Here is a 19,568-nt window from a genome sequence, read left to right as displayed (position 1 = left end):
TACCAGCGAAACGTCACAGTACTAAAAAAAAGTAAATGTTGTGGTTTCACGCTTCAACACACCGGTGGGCTAAAGCAGTGAACTATTTGTCTTTTGTCAACGTGACACTTTTTTTGCTGATTGGCGTGTCGGGTGGTGGAGGGTTACGACACATTTATAAATAACGCGATCTAATCCAAAAACGTTGATTATGAATAATATTGGTCGCGAAAGCCTACGTGTTAAACTGAAGGGAGGGAATGACCGTGGCCGCGAAGACCCGAAGCTTCGTGCGGATTGACAGACCAGGTAGCTTCCACACAGCATTACGCAACCAATGAAAAAATAATGCCGCTCGACTGATTCGGAGTGAGACCTCTGCTGTCAAACCGGAGCCGGTCATGAGCACACTGCCCAGGTATGGGAAACTCTCCACTGTTTCCACAACTGCCCCATCACCAATTGGGAGTTGTGGGGGTGGAGTGTACGATGGTACAAAATACCCATGCAGGTGCTTAGTTTTAGTGGGGCTGATGGTAAGGCCCCACCTCTTAGTGGCACGCTCCAGGTTCAGCAGCAGCTCCTCCAACTCCTCCTCTGAGTGAGCAGCAATTTCCAGATCATTGGCATACATAACGTGGTTGACCAATCGGGAGCCATCCCTTGACCACACCCGGGCATCAATCAGCCTCCCATTGTATCTGTACCAGATGGAAATTCCTCCGGTACAGCCATCGAAGGCTTCACGAATTACGTGGTCGAAAAGGATGTTAAATAATGTGGGAGCCAGAGGACATCCCTGTCGCACCCCAAGGTGAACAGGGAATGGCTCCGACTCCCGGCCACGTAGCTTTACCCGGGCCCGCTCACCATAATGAAGGTCCTTAATGATCGTGAGCAGAGGGTCAGGGACTCCAAAAGCACGAAGAATAACACAGAGCCCAGGCCTACTGATGGTATCATAGGCCTTGACCAGGTCAATAAAACAGAGCTGTAGGTTTTGTTGGAATTCCCTACACCTCTGCTGTAGCAGACGGACAGAAAATATGGCATCTGTGCAGGACCACCCTTTCCTGAAACCGCATTGGTGCTCCGCAAGCCTCTACTCAGCGTGCCTGGCAAGGCGATGTTGAATATTCCTTGCCAGGACCTTTCCTGGTACACTGAGTAGTGAGATGCCCCTGTAGTTGTTACAGTCTGTGCGGTCCCCCTTCTTAAAGAGGGAGACCACCAGGGAATCCTTCCAATCCTGCGGAACCCATCCAGTGGTCCAGACTGTTGTTATGATGTCATGAAGGCAGTCTGTGCACAAACGCCTCCCTCCCTCAATATTTCGCTTGGGAGATCATCTCTGCCCGGTGCCTTTCCTGGTCTCAGACTCTGAATCACCTTCAGTACTTCCTCAACAGATGGCACTTCAGCCAGCCACTCACAGGGGGTGAGTTCCTCTTCCAATTTTTGAGACACCGCAGCCTCAGCAGGGTCATCCCCACTGTCCCACGATGTTTTCCATGCCGAGGGATTTCCCCTCCCCCAGGACTTCACAGAAATGCTCAGCAAATCTGCAAACCTGTTCCTAATGATGGTAATAGCGATTTGTGATCGCGGGCCATTGAGGCAGACTCCATCTCATCAGCAACCCGCGACCACCACCCATCCTTGCAGTGCCTCGCGGCTCTCCGAACCTCCGAGCGAAGGCTGAGGCAAGTCTCCTCATTCTTTTACGTGGGATGCTGTAGACGATGAGAGTGGGCATGTCGCTTTTTCTCAGCCAGCCTGATCACGTACACACACAGACGTACACACACACGTACACGCAGGTACACACATACACACGTACACACACACACGTGTACACACACACATGTACACACACGTACACACACACGTACACACACACGTACACACACACACATGTACACACACGTACACACACACGCACACACACACGTACACACACACGTACACACACACACGTACACACACAGGCACGTGCGCGGTGCAATGAGTGGGGGGGGGGAACTGCCCGGGACCAAATGTGATTCCTTCCCCATCCTCCCCCCTCCTCCTCCCCCCTCCTCTTTGTCGCCCGGACAGCAGCCACAACGGCCTGGATTTCTTTGGGATCGCCAGAACCACGAGGACCACCAGAACCACGAGGACCACCACCAACATCATCATCACGACGTTGATGATGATAAAGAGGTGTTGACGTCTAACATCATCATCACCTGCGATTAGCACCGTTTGGCTACGTGCGGTGCGAAAGAAGTTGGACACACATCAACACACCACCACCACCACCCACCTGGCTACCCTTCCCCAGCTGCTGCTGCTGCTGCACGTGACGGAGTTGATAAGGACTCGGGGTTGACATCGTCATCATCTCGTCCGCAAGATTAGCAGCTGCAAGTCGTGGTGATCGTGGTGGTGGTGATGATGATGAAGATCACCCTTATGAAGACGGGTTGACAGCTCCTCCTCCACATCATCATTATCCTCAGCAGCAGCAACAGCAGCATCATCGTCATTAGCGTGATTGATGGCGGTGATGTAAGCGGTGCAGGTGTAGCGAGATTGTCAACACGCCGATACCTTTTGAGCAACTGCTGTTATCGTAGCAATCATCGTCAGCAGTGGCATCGGCAGTAGCATCGCCCACTATCGCTCCTACCATCATCATCGACATCATCGTCGTCTGAAATTCCAGAGACTCATTGAGAGCCAGAGCAAGGCTCATTGAGCCAGACAAAGGCACTTGCAACGAAGGCCTCGTTGGGTGACATTCCCGAGAGCCAGAGCGAGGTTTGTGGAGCCGTAGCGAGGTTCATTAAGCCAGCCAGCCAGCCAGACTCGGGGGGGGGGGGGAGGTAGTCATGGTGTTCTTCTCGGGCTCGCTGCGTGTCCGCGTGCGCGGGGCCGTGGCGCTGAGGCCGACTCCGTGGTCCCAGCGGCTCTCGTTGAGCCCCCGCGCCCAGGGCACGACGCTGCTCGACCCCTACGTGGCGGTCAACGTGGACGAGACGCGGATCGGGCAGACGCAGACTCGCAGCCGCAGCAACGACCCGCGATGGGACGAGGAGTTCTGGACGGAGGTGAGCGCGGTCCAGGCAGCAGCAGCGTTCTCATCATCATCGTCAACATCATCATCATCAACATCATCATCGTCAACATCATCATCGTCAACATCATCATCGTCAACATCATCATCCACAACATCATCATCATCCACAACATCATCATCATCCACAACATCATCATCATCATCCGTATCATCATCATCATCATCTGCATTAGTAGTCATCATGATCCGCATCATCATCAATATCAACATCATCCGTATCCACATCATCAACATCATCCACAACATCATCACCGCATCATCATAAATATCATTCAAATCATCATTTGCATAATCAACATCATCCGAATTATTATCCGCATCATCATCATCCACATCGGCATCGTCGGCGCTTCACGCCATCAGTATTCCGTGAAGGCGCGAATCCTCGGGGTTTCTTTCTTTCTTAGAAACCCAACGGTTGCTCAGCACAGGGCCCGACAGCCCCAAACACGCGAGGCGGCCAGCCACAAACAGCTACTCGCGTGAACGTTGCAACGGACGGGGGTAATGGTCACACGTCTTGGATGGAGCGAGGTGATTGTCGTTGAATGAGATTTGGGAGGGGCGGGATGGAGAGGAACTTCGTCTCGTCGCATGCCAAGGCTGATGCAGAAACAACGACAACAACTTGCAATAACACATTGAGGTGGTCAGGCCGGCAGATAAGACGAACACTGCACATAGATTGTGGTTGTTGCTCTGCAGCTATATCAGCCGTAAGTCCATCTATGTGCAGTCATTTCTATGGGCAATGTTAGTCTATGGGCAATGTTAGTTTTTCAGTTTCATTTATTTGGTATAGCCCTGTGAGCCATTCGGCTCTTGAATCGGGTGCAACCGCAACAAACAAAAAACAAAAACATGAACAAGAAAACATCTTAAAGTGACGACGCGCAAACAGAAAAATCCAGGAAAAAACTGCAAAGTCTTCCAGAAAAAACGCACCGTACACCAACGCTGTGCAAAAATCCCAGTGGGATGCAAGTCAAACAACAACCACAAGACAACTTAGATTAAAGCCATCATTCTAACTCCGTACTATAACAAACAAACATGGCGAAACCATAAAACTTTTTGAAATCACCAAAATAAAGCCAAAAGCAATGTAACAGTGATCATAGGAACTGTGACCGAAATTTCACAATAATCAACATAAAAAACATGTACCACCAAACCCTGTAGCCATAGCTGGCTGCATGAGTCACTCCACAACAGCAGGAGCATCAGTAGGAGTGTAATAAAAGACTCCGTCAGGCGATGCTGGTCTCCGTTTGTCTTTTATTCAGGTTCTTCTCCGCACCCCCACTGGCCTCCTCTCGGACCAGTGTCGTCTCGCGCGCGCCCCGCGCACACTCCCTCTCGCGTGCCACGCACGCTCTCTCTCTCGCGTGCTACACACGCTCTGTCTCGCGTGCCCCGCACGCTCCTCCGTTAGCTCCTCTATTCCCGCACTCCGCACACCGCTGGCCGACGGCGTGCTGAGGTCCTTCAGCCACGTGGCCGATGGCGCAGATCTTTCCTCACCACCCAACGTGGCTCAGCCTCTTAACTTCCCCGACTGCCCCAATCTCTTCCGGGCTCCCACTTATATCGATTCCCCCCACGTGACCCTGACTCCCGCCTCCCGGATCATCAGATCCGGCCTTCCCATACTACCCCGCTGGCTCCGCCCCCATTCACCTCGCCTCCCATTGGAGCCGAGATGAACGGTGGCCCCTCCCACACGCTCCGCAGACCAGGCTCCGCCCCCCAATGCTCCGGGCCGCGTGATTGGACCAGCAACAAGCCCATTTACGCTCGCCTTACATGGCCCCCCCCCCCCTGATGAAAAATCCAGCCGTCCCGGCTGCAATAGGATAAAATAATGCGAGCGACAGCATCACAATTAGGAATCACCAGACACCACGGAGAGTATAACAACAACACACTTAACGAAAGGGAAGGGATTTGGAATGAGTGCGGGTCGCAGTCCCGACAGGGTTTTAGGAGCGGCGGAACCGGAACCATCCGACGCTGGTGGAGGACTGCAACCGCGGCGGGGTTGGAGGGGCAGCGGGGCCAAATGTCCCCGTCGCCGTGGTAGGCCCACCTGGTGCAGGAATCCCTGTGTCCGGCAGAATCACAGCGGCCCGTCTACAGGAGGCATGACAGGCGCGCTTGCAGGTTGAACAGGCAAAGTCAGTGGCGCATCGGACGCGGCAGACACCGGCAAGGCAACGTTAGGAGATGACGCATCCACTCGCGGGGCCACGTAGGGTTTCAATCAGGACGTGTGAACGTACCAACGCCGCGATCCGATAATAAGCACAACCGGCCCCTGCCAGGGTTTGTGCAACTTAGGGGAGGTCCCCACCGGTACCTGTGGGCAGTGGAGCCAGGCCATGTCCCCCACTCGCCAGGGGGACCCACAATGAGAGCGCCGGGCGCAACGTTCATTCCGGGCCTGGGTCCTGGCGTAGCCAATCGGGCTGCCTCCCGCGCCTCCGCCACGCGTCGAGCGGCGTCACGAAAATACTCGGGGAGGGGCTTAACAGGACCCCTCACCCGCCTGCCAAGTTGCACTACTGCTGGCGGCACATTCTCGCGGCCGTACATCAAAAAGAAGGGTGAGTACCCTGTTGACGCATGCGGCGCCATCCGGTAAGCGGAGAGCACCCCAGGGATATGCAAATCCCAATCGGCCTGCTTCTCGATAACCGTATGACAGAGCATGGCCGACAGGGTCCGGTTCAACCGTTCAACCGTCCCATCAGTTTGTGGATGGTAGGGAGACGTCCGAACCTTCTTATTCCCCAGTGCGTCGCACACATCCCGCAATAGGTTGGAAGAAAAATTTCGCCCTTGGTCTGTAAGCAACCTTTCCGACGCCCCCTTGTCCATCACATATCCGAACAGAAATGCCTCCGTGATAGACGCCGCCGACTGGTCGGGCAAGGGCCAGGCCATCGGCCAGCGGGAAAGATATTCAACCCCGACCAACAAAAATTTGTTCCCCCGAGCGGATGGGGGAAAGGGCCCCAGAATATCCAACGCCACCAACTCGTTAACCCGCGACACTTTGTATCGACTGCACTGGGGGAACATACGGTTGCTTAGGCGGCTTCCGCCGGGCACAGTCGGAGCACGCCCGAATATGCCCGACGACATCAGTCGTCATGCCGTGCCAAAAATAATCCCGCTGTAACGTCAACAAGGTTTTCTGCACCCCGAGATGTAACAACTTCTCAGCGTGCAGAATCCGAATCAACGCATATCGCAACGACGACGGCACAACAAGACGCCAGCGATCGTGCAAGCCTTCCCTCCACATCAACAAGCCGTCACGGAGAGCCGCTCCCGGCGTCCCATCGGACGACGGATATCCCCTCTCCTTTGCAGCCCGACTCCGTAAGGCCTCCAGCGAATCATCGAGCAATTGCTCTCGAATCCACACGGAACGTGGCAAATTCAAAACCCCGTCGGCCGGTTCCGGACACGTGGAAGCCCCGGGCATCTCCACAGCGGACACGACAAGACGCGGGGGCGGTGGAACCCGTGTGCACCTATTTGTGCCAGAGGCACAGGCGCAGGGGGATCCCTGCAGCAATCGGGAGAGCGCGCCCGCGTTTGTGTGACACGACCCCTTACGATATTGAATCTCACACTAAAATTCCTGCAAAGTTTCCAACCATCGCGCCAATTGGCCAGACGGTTGGTCAACTTTCAGGGAATATTGTAGAGCCGCGTGGTCCGTGCGCACAATAAATTTGCGGCCATACAAATACGGCCGGTATTGACGGACAAAATGCACTATAGCCAACAGTTCCCGGCGGGTAACGCAGTAGCGGGTCTCTGCCGGAGATAAAACGCGGCTCCCGTAAGCCACCACGCGCTCGACGCCACCCTTAAACTGTGATAGGACGGCCCCAATCCCCGTGTCACTAGCGCCGGTATCCAGAATTATAGGCAGAGTGAAATCAGGGTAGTCCAGCGTCGGCGCTGACGCCAAGCGATAGCGTAGGCCATGAAACGCCGCCTCCTCCGCCGGCCCCCAGCTGAACCTCCGGTTCTTTGCCGTAAGGAGGTGCAACGGCCTAGCGATCATGGCAAAATTTGGAACGAACCTGCGATAATAGGAAGCGAACCCGACAAAACGACACACGTCACCCACCGTGGCCCGGAATCGACGCACGCCGTTTTCTCCGGGTCCGTGGCCACACCGTCAGAGCTGACTATGTGGCCCAAATAGTGCACGGATCGTTGCAAAATGTGACACTTCTTGGGCTTAAATTTCAAATTGGCGGAACGCACCCTAGCAAAAACAGCATCCAATCTCTGAAGATGCTCCTCAAACGTACGGCTGAACACAATAACATCATCCAAATATATCAAGCACGTGTCCCACTGCAGACCGGTCAACACGAGTTCCATCAACCTCTGGAACGTAGCAGGGGCAGCGTTCAACCCCATGGGAAGACAATTAAACTGAAACAGGCCCTGCGGCGTACGGAAAGCCGTCTTTTCCCTCGAGGACTCGTCCAGGGGGAGCTGTCATCCATACGCGGCAGGGGGTAAGCGTCCGCAACCGACACCTTGTTTAACTTCCGAAAATCGACACAAAACCGTAAATTACCATCCTTTTTCTTTACCAGGACCACCGGAGCGCCCCACGGGCTGTTGGACGGAGAGATAATGTCAGCGGCTAGCATATCATCTACCGCGCCGCGTACATGATCCCTCTCCGCCGGGCTCAACCGATGTGGATTCATCCGAATGGGAGCAGCATCCCCGGTATCAATATGGTCGGAGAGCAACGAGGTGCGTCCCAGATCGAAATCGTCTTTACTAAAGACATCAGAATATTTCTCCAACTGCTCGCGAAGCGCGGACCGCTGGTCCGTAGTCAAGGACGCATTTTCTTGGCACAACCCGGCGATCCATCGATCGTCCTGCGCCGTCGAGGCCGAAACCCCCCTACGAGGCCCCGGTAGGCCGGATCGTCATGGGCCGTGAAGGCGGTCGTAGCATGTGCCAAAACGGTTCCGGCCGGCACGACGACATTGTCCGCGCCTCCATTCAACACTTGCAAAAACGGAGGCTGACCCGGCCGAACAATCGTTCGTGCCGCGACCAGCGCCAGGCCATCCGTAACCGCGTTGGATGGCGACAACAACACCCCCGCCGCCCCCTCGACCCCAGGCACGGGCTTCCGATAACGCAGTGGGATAAGCATCTGTGAGCCAGGTGGAATGCCGACCGAAACATCGGATAGCGCCTGCACCTGACGGTCCGGAGCGGACTGTCCCCGCGGCGACGGCAAAAAGAAAATCTTCTGGCCCGCCGGTAACTCAATACAATTCTGATCAACCCTTATCTGAATGGGCATCTTTGCCAGGAAATCGGTCCCCAACAAACACGGCACAGCAAGGGACCTGGAGATTAACACCGTCCCCGAAGCCGACACACCCCCAACCGAAATACGCGCCTCCACCTGACCAACGATGCCCATACTCCCTCCGTTCGCCGCAACACATGAATCGTAAACCGGTCGTACCCCCGATGGCGGAATGAACAGGAGATGGAATATCACGTCCAAGATGATAGTTGCGGACGCGCCCGAATCTACCAAAATCCGCACGTCGACCCCCTGTATCGTACCCGGCACGGTCGACGACCCAGTAGCGGCTGCGACCACCTTCCGTGCCAATTTCCGCCACTGTGTCAGCGAGTGACATGGATCCCTTAGAGTCTCCCCGTTAGAACAGGCCCCCGGAACGCATACCGACGGTGATGCATGAGATGACAGGCCTTGCCGGGTGTCTGATGCGTACCGACTTGCCTGACATGGTTGACTCCGGCGTTGACGTCGCGTCCTTGGCCGGGGACTCCGGCTGAAGAGGCGGGCGAGGGCAACTCCGACAGTCCCGCGCGAAGTGTCCAAGATGGCCGAAGCGGTAACTCGGCGAGTCGGCCCGCCGCCTGGCTCCCCCCCCCCGTCTCGACGATCCCTCAGCGGTGGGCCGGAGCGCGACTCCGCTCCCCCTCGAGGAACCCACTGGGCCGCCGCTGCAGAGAGATCGCCAGGCCCCCTCTCGTCCGGCACGAAGACGGCCTTTGACAGAGTCCACCCGGTGGCGCCTCCCTCCACGGTCGGGCTTCCCGTCCAGGCGGTCACCTGTGCCCAACGGCGCAAGTTGAACTGCGCGTCCAGGCACTTGGCTGCCATCCGCGAGGTCAGCTGCTCATGGCCGCATATCGGCATCGGAATGCCCAAGTCCTTGGACAGCTCCAACATCTTACCCAGTATCAAGGGCTCCAACAAGTCGGGCTCCGTCTCTGGATACGCGGCCATGGCCAGCTCAAGCACAGCACCCTGGAAAGCCACAGGCGATTCCTCGGGTGCCCGTTGCCTCTGGACGAATCTGCGGTGTGCGTCATCTGGAGGCTCGTACGCTTTCACCATTTCGTTGAACGACTCTTTCAGTGTCGCCTTCTTCGCGGCCTTGATGGAGCGGAAGAATTTCAAAGACTTGTCGTCCAGGAGCATCAGCAGAACTTCCAAGGCCTCCGCATCCATCCACTTGGTGGATCGGACGGCCGACTCAAAACGCCACGCAAATTCGCTCCAATCTCCTCCAATTGAGAATTCTTTAATCGTCGTCAAGCAATGGCTGCGAGTCCCCGAGCTGCCGTCTTCCAATGCAGGCGTCCCCTGCGGCGGCGACAAGATGGCGTCTTCCCGCCGTGGCAGCGACAAGATGGCGGCTTCCCGCCGCGGCGGCGACAAGATGGCAGCTTCCCGCCGTTCGTCCGGGACCACACCCAAGATGGCGGCGTCCTGCCGCGTGTCGGAGAGGGCGGGAAGCGTCGCAGAGGCCCCAATGGCGGACGGCTTGGCCCCACCCGAAGGCTCCCCGCTTGAAGGCCCGCCACGTGGCCGATCCGGCATCGTCGCTGGCGCGACCAGGGTAACTAAATCCAGCAGAACGGCCCGCAGCGAATCAAGCTGGACTGCCATGTGTCGCCAGCCGTCCTCGGCGCCCGTCGACGCAGACGGCCCGGCCGCCCCGACGACATCTTGTACTCCTGTCGTGTCGCTCGCAGCCACTTCGCCCACGCCTTTCATGGTCGGGACCACCACCGCCGGAGGAAGGTCCTCTTCGTCTTCTGAAGATGGTGCAGGTATATTCTTTTTCTTGAGATGTTTTGACATCTCGTTCCACTTCTCACACCAGTGTAATAAAAGACTCCGTCAGGCGATGCTGGTCTCCGTTTGTCTTTTATTCAGGTTCTTCTCCGCACCCCCACTGGCCTCCTCTCGGACCAGTGTCGTCTCGCGCGCGCCCCGCGCACACTCCCTCTCGCGTGCCACGCACGCTCTCTCTCTCGCGTGCCACGCACGCTCTCTCTCGCGTGCCCCGCACGCTCCTCCGTTAGCTCCTCTATTCCCGCACACCGCTGGCCGACGGCGTGCTGAGGTCCTTCGGCCACGTGGCTGATGGCGCGGATCTTTCCTCACCACCCAACGTGGCTCAGCCTCTTAACTTCCCTGACTGCCCCGATCTCTTCCGGGCTCCCACTTATATCGATTCCTCCCACGTGACCCTGACTCCCGCCTCCCGGATCGTCAGATCCGGCCTTCCCATACTACCCCGCTAGCTCCGCCCCCATTCACCTCGCCTCCCATTGGAGCCGAGGTGAACGGTGGCCCCTCCCACACGCCCCGCAGACCAGGCTCCGCCCCCCAATGCCCCGGGCCGCGTGATTGGACCAGAGGTCAGCAACAACCCCATTTACGCTCGCATTACAGGAGTATCAACATTTTTCAAATGCATCTTTAAAGATCAGCACAATAAATCAAAACACAAGATCATACGTTGCAGCGGTCATCCGGAATGAAAACATTTGATTTTAGGCCACTGAATAGCAGTGGCAGCTAGGGGTGTACAACTCCTCTAGATCAGTTTTTAGTGAAGATCTCATAGTGATTCAAGTTGCAGTTTATTGGCAATTGCATTTCAGACCCTGGGGGCCTCAATAGCAAAGGCCCTACCTCCATTATTTGTACGGCAATAAGGAATGTGAAGCTGGTAAATGAGCGAAGACCTTAGATCACATTTGTTCTTCGAAACAGAGAGGAGATCCAGCAGGTAGTCTGCGGATGTTTTTGTAAGTACATCGTGAATAAATAAAATCTGGTACACAAGCCGTCGAACATTAAGAGATGTTAAGTTTGACCCAATGTAGAGATCACAGTGGTGAGTCCTATATGGGCATTTCAATGCAAATCTTAAGGCCGAGTGATAAATTGAGTCAAGCTTCTTCAGTACAGTGCTTGGGGCTGATTTGTATACGATGTCACAGTAATCAAGTAGAGGCAGTATGGTAGCATTTATCAATTCCAAACGGAACATAGGGGGGAAGCAGTGCTTGTGTCGATACAGAAAACCATTTTTATTTTGTCTTTTTACCAATATAATCAATGTGATCTTAAAATTTCAGTTTTGAATCCAGGATGACCCCAAAATACTTATAGATCTTGACTTGCTCTATTTGATAATTATTTAAGGAATGTAATGGGGGGAAAATAACTTCCCGCTTTAGTCCTGGTGAGAAGCATAGCACTTTGGTTTTGGAGGTATTCAGGACTAGTTTAAGAGCAACTAGCTGATGTTGTAGTTTGTTGAAATCACCCTGGAGTTTAGAAATCACATTATTCGGAGAGCGGCCAGCAGTAATCAGTATTGTGTCATCTGCAAAAAATTTACCCAGGAATGATTCAGGTCAGTGCCCAAGTCATTGACATAAGAGGGTTCGAGGATGGAACCCTGTGGAACCCCTTTTGTTATCTTAACACTGTTTGACCTCCAACCATCTGTGAATACAGTTTGGGTGCGAGAAAAGAGGTAATTTTTTAACCATTCTACTGCGTATTTGGAGAAACGGAGGCAACTTAGTTTACTAAGCAGGGTGTTGTGGTCGACTGTATCAAAGGCTTTGGACAAGTCAAGAAAAAGACTGGTGCAGTACTGCTTATTATCAAGGCTACTGTAAATGTGATTCAGAGGGTCTAATGAAGCAGATGTGGTGCTGTATTTTTTTCGGAACCCAGATTGTTTTAGATGTAATAGATTGTTGTCGGACAGGAAAGTGCTAATTTGGTAGTTCAATAATTTTTCAAAACTTTTCATCAACGGGGAAAGAATTGAGATAGGTTGGTAGTAATTTAAATCATCTTTAGGGCCCCCTTTATGAAGTGGACGAACATAGGAATGTTTCCATTCTAGAGGTACGGATGCTTCTTTGATGGACAGGTTGAAAAAAATGGGCTATAGGTTTGTATATTAGGTGACCAAGAGTTAGCAGAGCGAAGACGGGAGTACTATCTGCTCCGGTAGAGGAGGACCCTTTGAGTTAGGACAGTTGTTTCAGAACATTACTATCGTGGATTGGCTGGAAACTAAATTCGTTTAATGTTTGGACAGGGGTGTAGGAATTTGCATGGGCAGGGGTGACTCCCAATACATTATCAAAAAGGTTTTCAGCTTCAGAAAAATGAAGGTTAAAAGTGTCAACTATTTTTTGAGCTCTGAAAAATATTCCCCATTTCGGTTAAGCTCAACGGGCAGATTATCTGTTTTGGGTGCCTTTTCGATACATTTGATTGTTATCCAGAAGATCCTGGCATTTCCATCTGATTCCAGGAGAGTGGAGGAAAAGTAGGCATTTTTTGCATGCCGTATTTTTTTTACACATCTGTTCCTTAAAATCCTGTATTCTAGCCAGTCATTGACCAAATTACTTTTCTGAGCCCATGCCCAAGCCTTGTCCCTAGTTTCATGAGCTTAGTAATCAAAGGATCAAACCATGGTGAGCGGTTGCCTTTAGTTTTAAATCTAACCAACAGAGCATGTTTGTTAATAATTTGGAGAAACGTGTACCTGAAGGTCTCCCAAGCCGTAGTCAGGTTGGGGATATCACAGACCTTGTCAATATCCGAGTTAAGCACATCATTAGTAAATGCCTGAGAGCTGAAGTGTCTCATGGAGTGCTTCTCAACCAATTTAGGGGGGGCTTTGGGTCTGGCTGATGATCTCACCCCAAATATGAAAGAGTGATCACTGAAGGTCTCCCAAGCCGTAGTCAAGTTGGGGATATCACAGACCTTGTCAATATCCGAGTTAAGCACATCATTAGTAAATGCCTGAGAGCTGAAGTGTCTCATGGAGTGCTTCTCAACCAATTTAGGGGGGGGGGGCTTTGGGTCTGGCTGATGATCTCACCCCAAATATGAAAGAGTGATCACTAAGGTTATTACCCAGAACACCAGTCAGTGCGAAATTGTGAGGGGCATTCGTCAATAGGATGTCAAGCAGAAATGACTGTCCTGGATTGTTTAGGTTGGGTCTTGTGGGGTCATTTATTAATTGAAACAGGTTAAATTCATCTGCAAAATTTGTGGCCACGGCTGGCGGGTTTAGCCAATTCCAATTTAAATCACCCACTAAAACTATTTCACCTTTAGGGAGGCCCCCAAGAAGCTCTCTCCGTGCAGACGCAGCTTCAACATCCTTCCCACTAGGCGGTCTATAGCAGCACACTACCAATATCTGTTGATTATTTGGGAGAGTTATTCTAAGAGCCAGACCTTCAAAGCAACATTTTTTAAACACGGAGTAAGCCGGTGAACATGCAATAGTATTGCGAACATAGATGGCAATTCCACCTCCTTTAGATCCTCGGTCAAGCCGAAAAAGGTTGTAGTTGTCAATCGTAATCTGCAAGTCATTGACGGCCGGAGTAAGAAATGTCTGTTAGGCAAAAATGTCTGGGTCCAGATTTGCCACTTTTAGTTTTAGTTGACTTAATTTAATCACAAGCCCTCTGATGGTGGCGTGTAGAACCACGACACCTTTTCTGCCAGAAAAATCTAAAGAATTACACGAGTTCTTTACATTTGGGCCAGGATGAAGCTCAATACCTCCCAAAAATAAGAAAAGTAGAATTAACAGTTTGCACAGGTATCTTCTGTGAAAGGATGAAGAGCGGCGAACCTTGGACGAATAGCAGCGCTCGCAGATGGTGATATTTTTAAGAGCAGAATGAAGTTTGGAAGGCGTGCTGGTGAAGTTATGGGACAAAGATACGGTTCAAAAGGGTACAATGATGGAGTGTAGAAGTGTCTATAGCTGTTTCATTAGCAGGTGTAGTGGCAAATTTAGCAATAAGTATGGACGCGAAGTAACGCGGGTAGCCGTTTGTAGAGTTGAGTGTGGCACTAGATATGGCCGGGAGGGACAGCAGTAGGATACACAGCAGGATAATTGCCATCTTTAAAATATCAGAGTTACACACAGTTGAACACACAAGCGAAAATATAAAATATTTATACTTGTAGGCCGAGCGCGAGGAAACGTCTTGCTGATCTCGTCACACATGAAGGGCTTCTCGCCCGTGTGCTAGAGTGTTTGGAGGAGCGTGAGGGCGCGAGCTAGGCCGCAACCTCGGTGTGGGTGGCGTCTCTCTCCATTTATGCATCGCACCTTCGCCGGCAGGGAGATCTAGGCAAGCAGGGGGGGAGCGTGAGGGCGGGAACACAGCTTGGGGTCCGCGGCAATGTTGCCTTGGCAAAAACACAGCTTGAGGTCCGCGGCAATATTGCCTTGGCAGGAACACAGCTTGGGGTCCGTGGCAATGTTGTGTTAGTCTTTATGCAATGCAAGTATATGTGCAGTGTTTGTCTATGTGCAGTGTTAGTCTATGAGCAACGTTAGTTCATGGGCAATATTAGTCTATGGACAATGCCCCGATCCACAAATACGATGACGGAGACATCATCACAGCGATGATACAACACGACTCCGCTACTCCTGCTGACGTGACATTGTGGTTGTTGTTGTTGTCTCTGCATCTACATCAGCAGCCATACGGAAGTAGCAGCAGTAGCAGCAGCTACAGCACCCCTCGGTGGGCACGGGCGCTGCTTAATGCAGCTCCTCGATATGTATTGCTGCGGAGGCTCGCGGTTCGAATCCTAGCGGCCGCCCTGTATAAGGTCGCCCCGGTGGCTAAGAGATGTCATCTACCTCGCGAAGTATACACGAGGTCGTGGGTTCGATCCCGACCCCGACGATGCCGGCTGCATATTTGGAGTTTGCGTGTCTCTCCCGCTCCGCGTGGCCACATGGATCTTTCTCTGGATCCTTCTCCAGTTATTCCCCTCCACATTCAGACTCAACGTCACACGTATAGAGTATTTGGCTGCAAGACATTTCCACGTGATAATGACGATGATAAGCTCACTTCGTTGAGCTGTCATTTGTGATGGCCGAGTCGTTTCTGATAAAGAGCTGTACAACTCAGTGGGGCCCTTACCTGGTAACAATAAACAAAAACATTGTCGTCGCCTACGTCACAGTGAACAGCGACAGAGATCCCGTGACGTCATTCGTTAAGAGTCAGGCAGTGGTACGATGACGTCACGCTCCACAGTTGACGAGTTACCTGCCGATCGCTGCAACTAATCTCTTTGTTTATTTTTTATGATAGCTCGACGAAGTGGCGGCTTCTCATCGTCGTCGTGTGGAAATTCATAGCAGCAGCCAAAATCCTCGCTCCATCTCCGTGGCGGACGCCCTCCCGGGTGGTTCCTCACTTGTCCCCGGGCAGCGTGCAGAGGCCACGCGGGTCCTCTGTGTGTGTCTCTGTGTGTGTGTCTCTGTGTGTGTCTCTGTGTGTGTCTCTGTGTGTGTGTCTATGTGTGTGTGTCTGTGAGTGTCTCTGTGTGTGTGTCTGTGTGTGTGTCTGTGTGTGTGTCCTCGCGGTGCTGGATGGGCAACGCTGTCATGGACAGTGCTGTGGGGGGAGGGCCAATTCCAATTGGTCCTCTCCCCTCATGGCGTCTGTGACCACCACAGTGGCTAAATGGGTGCGAGGGGCTGGTAACCCCTCCACCTTCAATAAATTAACACTAAACCACGACTTAAATATCTAACTAATAAGCTTGTGCTGGAGAGACTGGCTCCGCCAGATGGGGTTTGGCCAGGATCAGCTCAATAACAACAGTAGGAGGCTGCTAGATTTTTGTGCAGCCCATGGGCTTGTAATTACCAACACGCTGTTCCGGCATCGGCGCATCCACACAACATCATGGATGCATGCCGGGTCCAGAAAATCTGCTGGACTACATAGTGATGGACCAGCGGATGCGAGCCCATGTCCTTGACACCAAGACCTACCGTGGAGCTGATCTGCCCTCTGACCATCGACTAGTCATCTGTAAGATGCGCCTGCCATTCTTCCACTCCGGTGGTGGGTGTACACCCAGGACCCCATTCCAACCAAAAGTGGCCTGGTCTCAGTTAGCTGATGAAAGTTGCAAGCGAGAATTTCATCATTGCTTGTGGCTGGGGTTGGCATCGTCCCCCACTCCTCCTGATGTCGAGGGGAAATGGGTGAGGTTTAGGACTGTGACTCATGCAGCTGCAATGGCTGCTTTGGGTACGCGGTCCAGACCTCCCCAGAGACCCGGATGGTTGAGAAAAAGCGACAGGCCCACTCTAATCGTCTACAGCATTCCACGTCAGAGAATGAGGAGGCTTACCGCAGCCTTCGCTCGGAGGTTCGGAGAGCCGTGAGGCGCTGCAAGGATGGGTAGTGGTCGCGGGTTTCTGAGGAGATGGAGTCTGCCTCAGTGGCCTGCGATCACAAATCCCTATTTAATTCCATCAAAAAAGTAACCTGCAGCACCACACATATTTCCATCATTAGGGGAAAAAACTGTGATTCAATCTCTGACCCCCAGAAACAGGTTTGCAGATTTGCTGAGCATTTCTGTGAGGTCCTGGGGGAGGGGAAATCCCTCAGCTAGGAAAACATCGTGGCACAATGTGGGGATGACCCTGCTGAGGCTGCGGTGCCTCAAATATTGGAATAGGAAGTCACCCCCTGTGAGTGGCTGGCTGAGGTGCCATTTGATGAGTAAGTACTGAAGGCGATCCAGAGTCTGAGACCAGGAAAGGCACCGGGCAGAGATGATCTCCCAAGCAAAATGCTGAGGGAGGGTGGCGTTTGTGAACAGACTGCCCTACATGACATCATAACAACAGTCTGGGCCACTGGACGGGTTCCGCAGGATTGGACGGATGCCCTGGTGGTCTCCCTCTTTAAGAAGGGGACCGCACAGACTGTAACAACTACAGGGGCATCTCACTCCTCAGTGTGCTGGGAAAGGTCCTGGCAAGGATTATTCAACATCACCTTGCTATGCACGCTGAGGAGAGGCTTGCGGAGCACCAATGCGGTTTCAGATGCCATATTTTCTGTCCGTCTGCTACAGCAGAGGTGTAGGGAATTCCAACAAGACCTACATCTCTGCTTTATTGACCTGGTCAAGGCCTATGATACCATCAGCAGGCCTGGGCTCTGGGTTGTACTTTGTACTTTCTGAGTCCCTGACCCTCTGCTCACGCTCATTATGGACCTTCATGATGGTGAACGGGCCCGGGTAAAGCTACGTGGCCGGGAGTCAGAGCCATTCCCTGTACACCTTGGAGTGCAACAGGGATGTTTTCTGGCTCCCACATTATTTTACATCTATTTTGACCACGTAGTTCATGAAGCCTTCAATAGCTGTACTGGAGGAATTTCCATTTGGTACAGATATAATATGAGGCTGTTTGATGCCCGGGTGCGGTTAAGGGATGGCTCCCTATTGCTCAACCACGTTATGTATGCCGATGATCTGGTAATTGCTGCTCACTCAGAGGAGGAGTTGGAGACGCTGCTGCTAAAACTGGAGCGTGTCACTAAGAGATGGGGCCTTCCCATCAGCCCCACCAAAACTAAGCACCTGCCTGGGTATTTTGTACCATCGGAAACTCCACTTTACTGTACTGGTTACAGTAAATCTAGCTGTGACGGTCCCACCTGATGATGGAGACTTGTGTTGCCTCAGAAACGTCGTGATTGATAATTTCTAATTTGTTATTTCTGTTATTATTTCTATTATTTTTATTTTCATAATTTATTTTTACCTACGTGACTTTACCGAAAAAACCTAAGAGTATGGACACTCCACTCCCACAACTCCCAATCGGTGATGGGGCAGTTGTGGACAGAGTGGAGAGTTTCCAATACCTGGGCAGTGTGCTCATGACCAGCTCCGGTTTAACAGCAGAGGTCTCTCTCCGAATCAGTCGAGCGGCACTATCTTTTCATCGGTTGTGTAACGCTGTGTGGAAGCTATCTGGTCTGCCGCTCCGCACGAAGCTTCAGGTCTTCTCGGCTACGGTCATTCCCTCCCTTCTCTACTCTTGCGAAACGTGGATCCCCCTAATAGAGCATCTTCGCCGGTTATAAACATTTAGGTTGGCCTGGCTACGATCCATCCTGGGTTTAACCAGGTTGGATTGTGTGAGGAGCTCACAAATCCTTGAAAGATCTGGGCAAAGTCCCATCGGTGAGCTCCTCCGGTAGGCAAGGCTGCGTTGGCTGGGTCATGTAGCCCACATGCCCAGCCACCGCATGCCAAAACAGCTTTTGTTCGGCCGGATAGAGGGGGCTAAACGGTCGCGGCACGGGCTAGAGAAGAGATGGAGTGATGTGGTACAGGAGGACTTGGAGTTGAGTGAACTTGCCCATGACTGGTACCAGCAGTGTCAAGATCGGCCTCTGTGGAGGAGGCTCGTGAAGGACGCTGCTGGGCAGTTGGAGGCAGTCACCCTCCAACAACAACGTTGGGCAGAGGAGCGACGCTCACAACAACGAGCAGAATACCGGGAGGCTAAAGCACAGCAAGTTGGCACAGTTAGGGGGCACAAGTGTTGCATTAGCCAGTCATCTCATTCATCTCAGTCAGTCGACCCGTGGCACCTGGGTCTGCCCCATGACCTCCTGCCAGCGGGCGTTCAACACTTAACGTGGTCTCATGGTGCACATGGCCTGGCACAAGCGTCGTGGTGATGTCACCGCCACTTAGTGGCGAATGGCGGTTGTTGTTTTTGTTGTTGTTGTGTCTCTGTGTGTGTCTGTGTGTGTGTTTCTGTGTGTGTGTCTGTTTGTGTCTGTGTGTGTGTGTCTCTGTGTGTGTCTGTGTGTGTGTCTTGTGGAGAGCGGTAGTGTAGTGGTTAGCATGCTGCGCTACGAAACCCGCGACCCATGACCTCCTGCCAGCGGGCGTTCAACACTTAACGTGGTCTCATGGTGCACATGGCCTGGCACAAGCGTCGTGGTGATGTCACCGCCACTTAGTGGCGAATGGCGGTTGTTGTTTTTGTTGTTGTTGTGTCTCTGTGTGTGTCTGTGTGTGTGTTTCTGTGTGTGTGTCTGTTTGTGTCTGTGTGTGTGTGTCTCTGTGTGTGTCTGTGTGTGTGTCTTGTGGAGAGCGGTAGTGTAGTGGTTAGCATGCTGCGCTACGAAACCCGCGACCCTTTTTCGATTCCCGCTCATGGCTACCAACACCAGTGACGATTATCTGAACCAGTCC

At 52.7% G+C, this 19,568-nt stretch overlaps 1 protein-coding gene across 1 annotated transcript in view; it reads left to right on the top strand.

The window, feature by feature from the left end:
- The first annotated feature begins 2,855 nt into the window (after positions 1-2,855).
- LOC144734592 (protein kinase C epsilon type-like) overlaps positions 2,856-19,568 on the top strand; it is a 41,579-nt gene continuing 24,866 nt past the window's right edge. The window contains exon 1 of the mRNA XM_078616848.1: positions 2,856-3,074. Coding sequence (XP_078472974.1) covers positions 2,856-3,074 — 219 coding nt within the window. The remainder of the gene's footprint in view (positions 3,075-19,568) is intronic.

The sequence above is a fragment of the Lampetra planeri genome, chromosome 52 (genome assembly GCF_965212315.1).
Source record: "Lampetra planeri chromosome 52, kcLamPlan1.2.h2, whole genome shotgun sequence".
Classification (NCBI taxonomy): Eukaryota; Metazoa; Chordata; class Hyperoartia; order Petromyzontiformes; family Petromyzontidae; genus Lampetra; species Lampetra planeri.
The sequence above is the reverse complement of the archived record's forward strand: the minus strand, read 5'-3'. Positions and strand labels throughout refer to the sequence as shown.